General features: G+C 47.9%; 1 protein-coding gene across 1 annotated transcript in view; it reads left to right on the forward strand.

Moving 5' to 3' along the window:
- Positions 1 to 14,582, forward strand: part of NOC2L (NOC2 like nucleolar associated transcriptional repressor) — a 54,621-nt gene that overhangs the window by 13,797 nt on the left and 26,242 nt on the right. The window contains exons 11-14 of the mRNA XM_074893303.1: positions 92 to 231; positions 4,445 to 4,556; positions 11,818 to 11,931; positions 12,103 to 12,204. Coding sequence (XP_074749404.1) covers positions 92 to 231; positions 4,445 to 4,556; positions 11,818 to 11,931; positions 12,103 to 12,204 — 468 coding nt within the window. The remainder of the gene's footprint in view (positions 1 to 91; positions 232 to 4,444; positions 4,557 to 11,817; positions 11,932 to 12,102; positions 12,205 to 14,582) is intronic.

Raw genomic sequence — 14,582 nt, forward strand, 5'->3', positions numbered from 1 at the left:
GGATAAAATGAATCCTGTAGAGAAACAGGAGTGAGCTCCTCTCAAATGCCACATTTTCAAGTTTGTGCCTGTGTTTTTCCCTTTCCTTCAGGAGAACTTCCAGTCTGTTTATAACTGGCAGTATATCCACTGCCTCTATTTCTGGTGTCGGGTTCTCAGCACAATCTATCCCAGTGAGGTCATGGAGCCGTTGATCTATCCTTTGACACAGGTCATCATTGGGTGTATAAAGTAAGTAGGATTTTTTTTCTTCTTTTGCCTATACTTTTGCTTGCTTGATGTGGCAGAGCAGTTACTAGGGGTTGTTACTTCTACGTGATTTGCATTTAACCTTGCGTGGTAAGTCAGAGAGCTGCTTTTGATTGAAGTATTCTGAGCAAAGATGTGTTGTGAGCACCTGTATGTTTAGGTGGTGAGAAGGTTGTATGTAGGTTATTCTTTCCTAGACTAAATTCTCTGTATAAGAGAAGTTGCAATCTGAATAGATTATCCTCCCAATTGTACAGTGTGCCAAGGAAAAATGCACCGACTTGCCTCAGGACCTAACAGTGCCAAAGTTCAGAATCTAGTCCTTGTCTCTAGCTTTGTAAATACAGTTAGAAGATGCATTTTTTGTGCATATTTGTTTGAATTTGAAGAACTAGGACATGTTTATTGGTTTTAGTATCTCTGCTGAGAATTTCTTTCTCTTTTCCCACCAGTTTATATATTTATAGATGAAATTTTTGTGCTTCCAAATGACTGTTAATAATGAGCATTGAGGGAATTTCTGAATCTCTGGTGATCTCTGAAATCCTGTTAGCTCTGTTAACCAGATTCTCAGCTTTAAAACACCACCCGCCTGGTCTTGTAAAACTCCCAAGTGGTGATGAAGATAAGCAGATTTAAATGATCGTTAGAGTATGCATACATCCCTCTTCCCATTCCCCATGTGCACAGGCTGCTTCCCATTCCTGTTGTAGAGCTTTCCTTGTCCTGCGGATGAATCCAGGCAGTTTTCTACCTGTCCAGGCAGATAAATCAGCTGTTTGGGGCCAAGGAAAGGTGAATTGGGTGAGTCTCAGCAAGGGCAGCAAAGAGAGTTTGTTAACATTTGTGATGGACAGGACTGCTTGGCATGAAGTACAGTCTGACAAGGCTTTAAAGATTTGGGAACCTGACAGATGGATTCTAGGGTTGGGAAAATCGAAATAGATCCCACCCTGGCTTCCTTCCTGAGCCAAGCTGGTGCCCAGGATATAAAAAGGGGGTAGGTGGGTTAGCAGATGTGGGAATGATGTGGCTCTGTGGCATCAGGCTGTGCCCAGGATCCTTCCTGGGTGTAGGCAGCCTCTTAGTGTTGGTGGCTCTGCTCCCTAAACTGAGACTAGTGAGAGTCAGTCTCTGTGCCACAGCCCCTGGTGTAGGTACGCCTGTAGCAACTGAGGGTTACAGAAGAACTTGGAGTGTTTCTATGGGAGGTGAAAGGTTAAATAATCTGTTTAAAAAATAAATTGATCTGCTGGTCAAGGGGTTTTTTGCTTCGTGGGCCACTTTATGCATTTCTGGAAGGCCCGTTTAGGGGTTTTGTGTCTGCTTGGGGGCTGCTTATTATCTGACTGCTGCCAGCAGACTTTCTCATTGAGTTGGTGTGAATGAGCAGGACCCCTCTCTTTGTTTCTCTGGGCTCCTCGGCTCTGAGAGGGGGGTGTGTGTGATGAGGTGGTGGGGCAGGATGCTGTGTAACATCTGAAACACCTGCTTTCACTTCTGCCCCTGATGTGGGGGGGCTGTGGGTGCATCCGGAGCGGGGTGGTGGTGCTGGGAGGAGACTCCCCTTCCCCAGTGCTTTGTACCGGGAGGTGGCGCCTGGCTCCAGCACAAGGGCAGTGAGCCGGTGCCTCTGTCTGTCTGGGACCCGATCGGCTCCTCATGCCACCCTGGCCTCTTCTGTGAGGGGAGTGGGGAGAAACCACCATCCATCGCAGCATTCTTGCTCTAGGTAGGGACTAGAGCAGAATTTGAAAAGTGATTAAACAAGGTAACTACTAGAAGAGGGTTGCCTGCTAAAATTAAAATTAGCTCCTTCAGTTTCTTGCTCCCTCTTCTTGCTTTCCAGCACATAAAATGCATTGAAACTGTTTTTAATAATACATATTTCAAAAATGGACCCCATGTGTGTCTGGAAGTTACCTGTGCTCAAGATGTGGTCCAGGGAAGTTGAACTGCTGAATGGAGAAGTGCTGGAATTGGTGGTTTATGACTTCTGTGACGCTGTGCAGAGCCTCATTGCTGAGTTTGCTCCTGGAATTGCCATGTAATAATGAGTGATGCTGTTCTCACAAACAGCTGGAAGGTTGCAGTTAGTTTGACCAATGGGGCAGTGTTGTAGCTATTGCAGAGATAGAATGTCAAGAAGATGATTTCCCCCTTTCCTACTTTGTGCTTTTCTCTGCCTCTGTATTCCATAAGTTCTTCCTTTTGATCTCTGTGCTTGCATTCATCCAAGTTAATGGTTGTTTTTCTTGCAGCAGAAGCTCCTGTTCTATGTTACCCCTTTTCCCTTCATCCCATAAAGTGTTTTTTCTGACCACGTCTGCTTGGATTTCTACCTTGCTCCCGGTCTAGGCTATAAAAATGAAGTTTCTCCCTGGCTTATAGTTAAATGAGGACTTCTGTGCCTGTTAAGTGTTTGTTTCTGGCCTCTCAGCATGTACAGGGGAGAAAGCAGGCACAGCCTTGGTGTCCCTGAGCAACTTCCCTTGGTGACCTGTCCTGGTGGGGTGGAGACTGATGTTGAAAGAAGTTTTGTCTGTCCTCTCTAGCCAGAGGAAGGTTTTGGTCACTCAGGAGTAAAACAGAAGGAGCTGTAGTGAGTAAAAATAAGCCTTGAGAAGCCTCTAGGCTGTTCTCTACACCACAGCTCATGCCCTGCTGCATGGGAGAGAAGTACAGCAGGCGTTCCAAGAGGTAGGGGTGGTAAGACATTAGAGAGTATTCTTGGCTGAGATGAAATGGGAGTCAGTTTGAACCCCCCCAGCTGCACCCTGGAGTGACTAGGCAGTGGGACCTTCCTCAGCAGAGCTGGGACCCAGCTGTGTTTTGTATTCCCTGTGCATCCAACCATCAGGAAGTTGAGCAGACTGTTGCATCGCCACGCACTCTAAAATTAATGGTCTTGGTTTACAGTAAATCTATACACTTAACAGGTTTATTCCTTGATCAATTAATTCCCGAGAATGGCTTTCGTCATCTCCAGTGGTGCCAGATCAGGGGTGCAAAGTAGATTTATTTCTATAATGGATCCAATGATAATTATTTCACTATTTGAGGGGGGATGCAGGTGATTTATGGTGACTGGTCAAGCATTTTTTTTTCTCTCCTGGATTGTTCAGCAAGCTCTTTGGGGAGGGGAGTGCTTCATTTATCAGACTTGAGCCTGTTGCCTGGGAACTGTGGCGGGTTTTTTTTTTTAAAAAAAAAAAAATTTAAAAAATCCTTGTTAATGCTGGAGGCATCCATGTCTTCAAGTACAGGTCATTCAGCGTGAGAGGTTTTGTGAGTGGTACAGCAATGAAGTCTGGTGTCTTTTACGGATAGCTCTTCATTCTCCCCTCTGCTGCTGGCTTACATGGTGCAGGGGGAGCTGAGCCTTCTCAGTCCCAGCCTAACAAAGGGAGTTGGCTCTACTTCTTCCTTAACACCTGAGTGTGTAATGGTCTGAAGTGTAGGTCAAAGTCTGGCTGCTTCCCCTCCACGCTGGGTACTGGCTGTTCAAATGTACATGTTACCTCTGAAGGAGATAGGAATAGCTCAGGTGCTCCTCTGGATTGGAGAGGGCTGAACAGATTTGGCTGTGAGAGGTCACTCTCATTCCCACTCTGCCCTTTCTGATATGCTGGTTGTTGCCAGTCCAGATCCTTCTGCCTCAGTGATGTTCCACGCTAAGAGGGTTGCTGTTCAGGTGACAGCGTGACCTCTGTGTGTATACAGAGGGTACTTAGGCTGAAATGGGAAACATCTTCCTCCTTGTAATCCCCCTGGTGTGCTGGGGGAGCCCTTTTCTTGGTTAAACTGCTGCTCTATATGGGCACTTTACTGCTGGTTCCTGCTGCTCTTCCTTGTGTGCCTACCTGTACTGGGGGTGTGAGAGCTAAAAGTGTTGAACATGACATCAGTGATAAACTTCATCTACAAAGCTCTTGTCCTGTAGCACTTTCTCCCAGCAGAAGCTGGAAACCTAGTGCTTTGGTTGCAGGAATTTGTGTGTTAGCGATATAGCTTTAACATGTGTGAATTTTATTTGCAGCTGTGGGATAGCTTCAGCAGCTCAAACAGTTTGTGGTGCAATACTAAAGCTGTCTTGTCTTCTGTAGGGTAGGAAAGGCTCTCAAGCGTCACTGAAGGCTGCAGGTGCAGTTTCTGTATAAACTTGGCCTAATACCCTTTCTTTTTTCCTCTCCAGGCTGGTACCAACGGCTCGTTTCTACCCTCTGCGCATGCACTGCATCCGTGCGCTTACACTCTTGTCTGAGAACACCAGGACCTTCATCCCAGTGTTGCCGTTTATCCTGGAGGTTAGTTGGTTCCTGCTGACCTAGCAACGGCTGCTGCCTAATAAACACACACATGCGATACCCACCAACAGCTCCCAAGATTGCCCAATTTGCTTACTCCCTAAAATCCCTGGCAAACAGCATCAGACAGAATATATTGTTTGGTTAGCAAATAGGATTAAACTTTTATTGGCCTGTGAGCAGAGAGTATCTGAGATCAGCTGGGTGCAAAAATACATTCCTAGATGGTTTAACTAATGCAGCTGGAGTAGGCAGAGTTTGCCAGAGAAGAGATTCAGAGGCTCAACTGGTTGCAGTAACTCCCCAAGCTGTTGTTACTCGATCCTGCTGATTTGTTCATATCTTTGCAAAAGGAAGAGTTTCTCCTGACTGCAGACAAAGGGAAATGGAAGGAAAAAGCCCTTGAAGAATTAGACTTTATTTAGGAAAAAAATGTCTGTGAACACAACCCAGCGAAATGCAGTATGTTTGGTGAAATAGTGGTGCTAAGAGACCGTCCAGCTTTCCCACATATCAGATGCCTGACATCTCTCCACATAGGTCTTTCTGGCGTTGCTGCTGTGAGGAGGTAGTACAGAAGTGGTGCAGATTTCACTGAAGAAGCGTGAGCGAGGCAGGGCGAGGAGTGCAGAAACCGCAGTAGGTCAGCATGAGGCTGGACACTGAAGAGGAGGAGGGAGACTTCTGTAATAAATGACCTGAGTCAGCCAGGCTCGTTCCTAATCAAGTTCTGTTGAAGCAAAGGCTTTTGTGGTTTTGTGTTGTTGTAAACGTCCTTTGCAAACCACATCCTCTGAGCCTGTGGAAGGCAGTGATGTTTATAAATCTCCTCCTGCTCTCCCACCTCCTCCGCTGCTCCCTGGCCCTGGCCTGTGTGGCTTTGCCATTCGCCTGCTTCCTTCCTCTTGTTCGTGCATATTTGAAATTCTGCCAACCAGATTTAGTGATAGAGGCATCTCCATTCTGGGGTAGTGGAGCTTGGGGTGAGGATGGTTTTTCTGCTTTGCAGTGCTTTGAGAGATAAAGCCTCTTTCCCCTTGGGGCATGTTCCCCTCCCTGCCCTTTGCATTCTGGCCCCAACACCTCAGCTCTAATCTGTGTGTCGGGCCCCAGCCAGACGTTACCACGCTGCACGCTGAGCTTCCTCCCAGCTTCCACAAGCCCCCGACCACATCCGATCCTGCTGTGTGTGTTTGTGAGGCCCTACTTGGTTTAGCTTGTCCAGGTGTTGGTGACAAAGGCGAGATGGGGGCAGGGTAAATGTGTGTATGTGCATTGCTTGCATACTCTTTCACATTACTTTTTAACAATTATTTTGCTTTCACTTCTGTATCCCAGGGTGAATGGCATGATGTTAAACTCCCAAATTTCCCTGCAGCTGTCAGCCTTTCCTTTCTTCCTGCCTATCTCCTGCAAGGGATCCTTCAAATATTCTGTGGTGTTCCCAAGAGCATTCAGGGCTATTACCTTTATACTTCTATCTCTTCCTAACTCCCTCCTCTCTGTTAGAGGTAATCTGAATGCCCATACAGCCCATAGTGTGTCTCCACAAGCTGCCTGCAGGCAGGAGATGTATTCCAGCTGTGTGGATGAGATGGTAGGAAGCTTTAGCATACAAGGGAAGTGACCTGCCCAAAGTCCCAAGGTAGTTGTGTCATGCTGGGAGAAGAATCTGCATTCTGACACCCAGCCTAGTGCTTTAACTATGAACCTGTTTCTACCAGCTCACAAATTCAGCAGTGACTTAGTCAATAGATGTTAATCCCACACCATGTCATGAAACATAACTCCATTTTAAGCCCATTATCCAAACCATCATGACATTGAGGGATCTGATCAGTGTGTTGGTACTAAGCAGTAGACTTGAGGGGCATGACTGGGGTCAGGGGGTGGAAAGAAGCCTTCCCAGCATAAGGTCTGCTCCATTTGAGAGGAAGGAGGAAAGGCTGCTCTGTCACTGTTGCAGCTGGATCCAAGAATGGTTGTGGAGTTTGATCCTGTTTTGTGCACTTTTTGGAGAGGGCTTTGCAAGGCCTTAGAGTGTAGATTCTGTGAAGTTTCTTGTGTAAGAAGTGGCTGTAACTTAGTGTTTCCCTGCCCCCTCTTCATCAAGGAAACCCAACCCTTGCTACCTCTTGTCTCAGCCCTGTCGCTGCTGTGCTTTCAAGAGATGGCAGATTGAACGTTTGTGCGATTCCCGTAGGCACAGGAATTCCCCAAGCCCCTGCCAATAGGAATGAAAGCTGGCTGCTTGATGCATCTTGACAAGGGCTGATGCTCCCCAGCGTGGGCATCCAGTGCTGTCTCCTCTTTGACTCTGTGTTCCAGGATGGAGCAAAAGAAGCTTGCTAAAATTACATCTTAGGATGAGGTGGCTTGGGAGAGAGTGTAAAGCAGGCAGGCTTTTATTTTTGTATTGTTACTCCCCTTGAAGGGCCTGTGAGATCCCAGGCTTTTTTCTTTTTGTCATCACTTCAATTATTGTGTGACAGGCACTAGTTTCTGCAGCAGGAAAATTGGTGGCTCATCTGCTGGAAGGCAGGTGTGGATAAACAAGGTGGAAATCTCCCCACAGGCAGACTTTGCATGCCAATTTAAAATTGGCTTCCCCTGTGGAGGGATGGGAGAGGAGGTTAACCCTGACATGCTTAGGAAGGCGTGAGTTTCTCACTTTGACATTTAAATGGCTTGAGTCTTGTTTTGGATGTGCAGCTTGCTTCAGAGAAAGTCCCCAGGGCTTGGACTACAACATATATGGGAGTGGGCAGCGGGTTGTGTTAGAGAAAATTAGCTGATGCGAAGACTGTAGTTGGAGAATTAATAATGCTGGACATTGTCATACATTTAAACACAGATTTTAAATCAGTTTTCTTATTCTTTCTGGATTAGAAAGACATGGGCTCTTTGCCTCCCTTACACAGAGGAAAAACTGGAACTTTAGACAGATGAAGCTGAACCGCTGCACCAGCTGAAGATGTATCTTTCCTTTTCCTCGTTCTCCTTCCTCCACCACTATATTGCAGCTCTTAAATTCTGGATCACAGCCCTGCAGGTACCAGGGGTGGTTTGAGTGAAATCATGCCTGACCAATCTAATAGACTTCTATAATGAGATGATTGGCTCAGTGGATGAGGGGAGAGCAGTGGATGTTGTTTATCTTGTCTTTATCAAGGTTTTGGATACCATCTCTCATAACTTCCTCACAGACCAGCTGCTGAATTGCAGACCAGATAAGCAGACTGCGAGTGCATTGACAACTGGCTGAACTTCCAGGCTCTTGCTGTGATCAGTGGCATGAAATCTAGCTGGAGGCTAGCCATGAGGGATGTACCCCGGGGATTGATACTGGGGCTGATACTGGTTATCATACTCATTAATGATTGGAATGGTGGGGCAGAGTGGCACCATTAGCAAGCTGGCAGATGATACGAAGTTGGGAGGAGTTATTGATACTCCAGATAAGTGTCCTGCGATTCAGAGGGACCTTGACAGGTTGGAGAAATGGGCAGGCAGAAACCTCATGTAGCTCAACAGAGAAATGCAACATCCTGCACCTGGGAAAGAGTAACCCCATAATAACAACAGCCTGGGGGCTGACTGTCTGGAAAGCAGTTTTGCAGAAAAGGACGTGGACAACAAGGTGACCAAGAGCCAGTGATGAACCCTTACAGTGAAGAAGGCCGATGGCATGCTGGGCTGCGTTGGGCGTAGCTTTGCCAGCAGTTTGACTGTGGTCTTTCCCCGATGCTGAGCTCTAGTGAGGCCACAGCTGGAGTTCTGTGTCTAGTTCAGGACTCTCCAGGGCAAGAGACATGGGTATACTGGAGTGAGTCCAGTGAAGAGCCACAGAGATGAAGGAGTTGGAGCATCTGTCTTGTGAGAAGAGGCTGCGAGAGCTGAGACTCTTTAACCTCAAGAAGAGAAGGCTCAGGGAGGATCTTATTAATGTGTGTAAAATACCTGAAAGGAGAGCCAGGCTCTCAAGAGATGTCCAGTGACAGGACAAGATGCAGTGAGCACAAACTGAAACACAGGAGGGTCTATCTGAACATCAGGAAACTTTTTTTTTTTTACTGTGAGGGTCACTGAGCACTGACACAAGTTGCCCAGGAAGATTGTGGAGTCTTCATCCTTGGAGATACTCAAAAGCAATCTGGACATGGTCCTAGGCAACTGGCTCTAGGTGGCCCTGCTTGAGCTGGGCAGGTTGGACAAGATGACCTCCAGAGCTCTCTTTCAACGTCAATCATTCTGTGAACGAAGAGGTTGAAGCCAGATTTTTCTCAAGGGCAATACACAGAAAATAAAATACAGGAGGTCTCACTTAAGCATTGGAAAAAAAAAACCAAAACAAAACACCAAAACAAAAACAAAACACAAACATACCCAAAAACCCCCCAGCAATTTTGTATGGTGAGTCTAGAACAGGTTGCCTAGATAAATAACGGAGTGTCTGTCCTTGGAGATACTCAAAATCTGACTGGACACAGCCCTGAGCACCCTGCTCTGCTTGACCCTGCTAGATGACTTCCAGAGGTCCCTTCCAACCTGAACTGTTGTGGGAGTGCTTCAAGCCAGTTTCTGGAAGAAGTTGGGCAGCTTGTTGAACTTGACAATAATCAGACTCTGCCCGAGTGGTTTAACTAGGCGCTCTCGGGAGGGCGACTGGCAGAGCAGAGGGAAAGCTGCGGGCAGGCCCAGCAAAGCTCTGTGTTCTGCTGGGAGCTGGCTTGGGACAGCCAGCTTTGGGGGATCAAAGCAGATGCCAGGAGGCTTTTGCTAGAGCCTGAGAGAAAGAAGTGGGGGGCGGATGGGGCGATACAGGGGGAGGGCTGTGGGTGCAGAGTTGGTTCCCTGGTTTGTGCTCTGGCAGTGTAAACTGTATATCTGAGCACCCTTCGGACTAGCCACATGGAAATCGTCTGTGAGCTTGAGGTTGCCAAAAATACTTCTCCTTCCTGCTTGTGTTGTCCTGTCCTTTCCTCTGTCTGCTAGTGGTTATCACTTAAGCCAAATTGTTGGCTTTTGACATTTTCTGGCCCTGCAGTCCCTCATTATCGCCTTTCCACCCTGCCACAGGATTCCTAGACATCAGTCGTCCTCTCCTTCAGTCTGGCTGTTAGCTGTTCCATTCTGCACAGTCTTGAGATGGGAACCACATTTTCCTTGCTTCCTACACATCCTGACCAGCTCCCTAGCACCTCCTGGAAGAGTTTCAAAACCTCTGGTTGCATTTCCCTGCTTGCCTAGCGGCATGTTAGGATCCCACAGAGCCTGACGCCTTTTGCTTTAATGTGTCTGACCTCAGGGATCAATACTACTGTTTTGGCCAAAGAAATAACCGTGCATAACGAGGTTTATAGCATCGATTCCCCAGGCTAGGGCTCTTTGTTTTCACAAGCCACCAAGCTTGTCCCTCCCTTCCAAATAACCTGGATTGACAAATAAAATGTAAAAAATCAATAGTCGTCTCCATGCTTTTCTGGCCTGGGGGCATCCATGTGACCTGAACACCCTCCCTACCCTCCCTTTCCTCCTTGCCCTGTAGCAATCAGTGTGCTGCATCCCCACGTTGCTGGGCTAGTTGGGGTCTGATGATGAATGTGTTGCTGCTTGCATAGAGGGAATAGAAATTCTTTCCTTCTCAGGAATGTGATTTAAAAAGCGTGGGGGATGAGGAGAGGAACTGTAGGCTGCTTTTGAGGTGTTCAAAAATGTGGGTGGGCAGGATGTGCTCTTCATCAGCCCCCCTCAATGGTTGTCATCAGATATGCAAATGATTACCAATTGTTGGCTTAATTTTACTTTTTTTTTTTTAAAAAAAAATGAGGTCCCATTGCTAGTGAACACCTCCCTTGATTGCCACTTGTTATCCTTTGATAGGAGTCTCTGGGAATCTGCCCTGGATCAAGTGGGTTTTGCAGTTCTTACCGTCTTTCTCCTGAGGTCTGCTCCTACCAGACTGGGAAATGGCATATTTGTATTGCTGCTCATTTTGGGAACATTTTGCTCCTTCCTGTATCACAGCTTCGGAGGAAGAGCAGCACAGCACCCAGCCTTAGCAGGATAGTGTACCCTGTTGCCTGACGTTTGCCCAGGGCAGTAAGGACCAAGACAGGTTCTGGTTGTAGCTGGTTTCAGCTGAAGATTGCTTTCCTGTGTGCCAAACGTCACCTTCTGGGGAAGTAAAAAATGGAAATTCTCACTGATTTGTGTTACCTTTCCCCAAGTGAAGTTGGGAAACTCATCCCAAAAAAGAGGGAGCAGGGAAAAGGCTTTCATAGTTCTTGGTCTTGATTACAACTTGTTAAGTTTTAAGGCAATAATGGCTCTTCTTAATTAAAACCAAACTTGAGATGCCACCCTGGAGAGCCAGTCACACACGCATGTGAGCTTCCTCTCCACTTTCTTCTTTCTACTATGTAAGCTTCATATCTTCTGTTTCAGAAATACTCCTCTCCACAACCATTATCAATAAACAAGCTCTGAAAAACACAAAAGCAAAGGTGCAAGTCTGCCTTTTGATGTTACATACTAGTCTACTGGGCATCCAGCTGCATCCTAGAGCTTGTGTGTGCTCATCATTTTGATGAGCAGGGTGCATGGTCTCCTCTCAAACACTGGGAAGGGGTTGGTTTTTCTCAGTGTCCTTTGCTATAAACCGAAATGTGTCCCTGGAGAATCATATGCACTTATTCAAAGGCTGTTCAGTTATAAGTGGTACAAGGGACACCAGTGGAAAATGTGTTAGAATAGAAACCTTGCCTGGCAAGGGGTGTTTTTGAAAAAGACTCTACTTCCTGGGACAATTATTTCAGTGACAGTAAAAGGGTAATGGAGTTGGTGTAAGCAACACTTATTCTTGCTGTTGAAAAGCTTCTCACCTTAAGGGACAGCTCCGAAATACACTCAAGCTTTGTAGTACGATCTTTCTGAGCATTAGGAGCATGGGACGGAGGAATAAACCTCTAGTTTCTTGTGCTGTTGCTTGTGTTGGTTTCCTTTTACCTCGCACTTCTGTGGCATCTTTCACACTTGGGTCTCTAAAGCTTCAGGTGTGGTTGGTGTTTGCTCCCTAACTGTCCCTTGCTAGGGTATTTAAGAAAGCTATGGGACAGTGATCAGAACAGGCAAGCAGGAATCAGGATTTCTGGATTGTCTTCTCAGCTCTGCCATCAACTGCATGATCTTAGTCGAGTCATTTAGTATCTGTTTTGTTTTGCAGTGTGATCATCTTTACACTCGTTTTTTTCTGTTGTAGATTTTCCAGCAAGTGGATTTCAACAAGAAGCCAGGACGTATGAGTGCTAAGCCTATAAACTTCGCAGTGATCTTGAAGCTTTCCAGTGCCAACCTGCAGGAGAAGGCCTTCCGAGTAAGTGGAACCCCAGCATCCAACAGTGCACAGCTCCTCCGTAAACAACAGAGTTGTGCTGGCAAGAAGCTTTGCGTTCCTGTCCCGTAAAGCTGGAAACTCATTTCCTAGTCTGGACGCTATAGGGTTTAGTTCCTATCTGTCATCTCTATTTCTGCTTCCCTTACTCAGGACGGACTCATCGAACAGCTCTATGACCTGATGCTTGAGTACCTCCATTGCCAGGCCTGCAGCATTGGCTTCCCAGAATTGGTTCTTCCCACTGTCATTCAGGTAAGGTGTAAGACACTTCATGAATGTGCACAGAGCGGGATAAAGCTGTTTAAGCTAACAGTGAACTTAAGATGGTCCTCACAGTGTGAGGGGAGAGCCATTTACCTTTTCTTAATTACAATTTTTCTTTGCATTTTGGGGAATTCTCGTGGAGGAACAGATGCATCACATCTAGTTCCGTCTAATGAGCCAGCAGTGTGCCCAGGTGGCCAAGGAGGCCAATGATATCCTGGCTGTATCAGAAATAGCGTGGCCAGCAGGGACAGGGAAGGGATCTTACCTCTGTGCTTGGCACTGGTGAGGCCGCACCTCGATGACTGGGTTCAGTTTTGGGCCCCTCACTCCAAAAAGGCCATTGAATGACTCGAGCGTGTCCAGAGAAGGGCAACGGAACTGGTGCAGGGTCTGGAGCACAGGTCTGATGGGGAGCGGCTGAGGGAACTGGGGGGGTTTAGTCTGGAGAAGAGGAGGCTGAGGGGAGAACTCATGGCCCTCTACAACTCCCTGAAAGGAGGGTGCAGAGAGGGGGGATGAGTCTCTTGAGCCAAGGAACAAGCGCCAGGACAAGAGGGAATGGCCTCAAGCTGCACCAGGGCAGGGTCAGACTGGCTCTTAGGAAGTATTTCTTTGCAGAAGGGGTTGTTGGGCGTTGGAATGGGCTGCCCAGGGCAGGGGGGGAGTCCCCATCCCTGGAGGGGTTGAAGAGTCGGGTTGACCCAGCGCTGAGGGATCTGGTGGAGTTGGGAACGGTCAGTGTGAGGTTCATGGTTGGACTGGAGGAGCTTCAAGGGCTTTTCCGACCGAGATGATTCTGTGATTCTGTAATCAGGAGGCTGAAGGTAGGTGGAAGTGGCTGTGGAGTTAGCCACTCTTTTGGGAGCCAAACTGGAGCAGAGGGCTGCATAACTGCTGTAGAGATGTGATTTTGACTAGTGAATGCAGATGAGTTCTTGGCGATTCCGAGTTGTCCGAGTTGCTGTATTGTCTCAGAGCAGTACCTGTGCTCCATGAGCCCATGCTTTTCCTTGCGTTGCGGCCTCCCTCACGTGCTCTCCACAAGATGGCAATCTTCCCTCCTTTCATGCTGTCTCCATCAGCTGGGGCACTTTGTCCCCAAGTCTCTCCATAAACAGTACAATTCTTCTCTCCAGCCCCCCTCCTTGCTGCACCTGACAGCAGTGCTGCAAAATAGTCTCCTTTGCCTCCCCCCCGCATTCCATGGTGCAGGGTGTTCTTCCCAGCCACTTCATGTTTACATACTTCATTGTCCACAATAAAACTGCCTAATAGTGCTCTGCATCCGGCTGTATTGTGTATAATCCTTCCCTAATACCTTGCTAGCTGGGCAGCTTGGGTTTTGAATGAGCAGTGATCTCTGTTTTGAACAGTAAGATTGCTCAGTGCAGACATGTTGGAACTTGTTGCCTCCCTTCCTCTGAGTCCTCTCTATTTTTAACCCAGGAGTGGCAGGTGTTGCACAAGCTTGGCAGAGGGCTGCTGTCGTATCCTCCGCGGGGACAGGAGCCTCTGCTTTGCTTTGGTGTCTGCCGTGAGACCCCGTGTCTGCATACCTCGCTGCTACGATGGCTCTGGTTTTGACGTGGGAGCAGTGTCTTGGTCGGGACCCACAGGCTGCTGGGGAGGCACATCTTGTTTCTGCTGTACGTAACAGGCTGGCATCTGTCAGGCGCATGACTCTTGGCTGGGTCGCTGCAGCCTGGCACAGGCCGTTGCCTGGCTGGCAATGGGCTGCTTTGGCTAATGTGAGCTGACAGGCACTCTCTGTGCTAGGAGAGCAGCTCCTGTGCTTGCTCTCGCCTTGCGTGCTTCTCACTTATCGGCAGTGAACAAAGCCCTTTCCTCTCAGCCAGCAGCTGTTGAGAGCATCGAAGCTGTCGGAGCCGATGTTCTAGCTGGAATGAAAAACGGCTGACGGCCCTCTGGCACCGAGCGCCCTGTGGCTTCCAAACACACCCTGGGACCAGCCTGTGTTTCTGCAGAGAATTAATGCTATCGGATTCCTATTTGGCTGCCACTAACCACAGCCTCGTGGCGTCTGCTGGGCTGGGGTGCTGAGGTTAGCTTCCCAAAAATCTTAAGAGTCTTCGGGAAAGTGTAGGGGGGAGGCTTTTCTCCTGGAACGGTTCCAGTTAACTGTAAAAATCCATCTGTCCTGATTCTTCCTCTCCGATGAGCTCACGCTTCTCTCAGTGCTGTGTCGTAGGGGCTGTGTTCCAGCTGGCGAGGGTTGTGTTCCTCGTCTTCTGGTCAGCGGCTTTGGGAGAAGCTAGGCTGAACTGCCTTCAAACTGAACTTTCAAACCTCCTTGCCTGGAAGGCAGGAAGCACCCCGGCAGATCAAAGGAGAGGAGAGCCAGT

Source organism: Strix uralensis, chromosome 23, assembly GCF_047716275.1.
Source record: "Strix uralensis isolate ZFMK-TIS-50842 chromosome 23, bStrUra1, whole genome shotgun sequence".
Lineage (NCBI taxonomy): Eukaryota > Metazoa > Chordata > Aves > Strigiformes > Strigidae > Strix > Strix uralensis.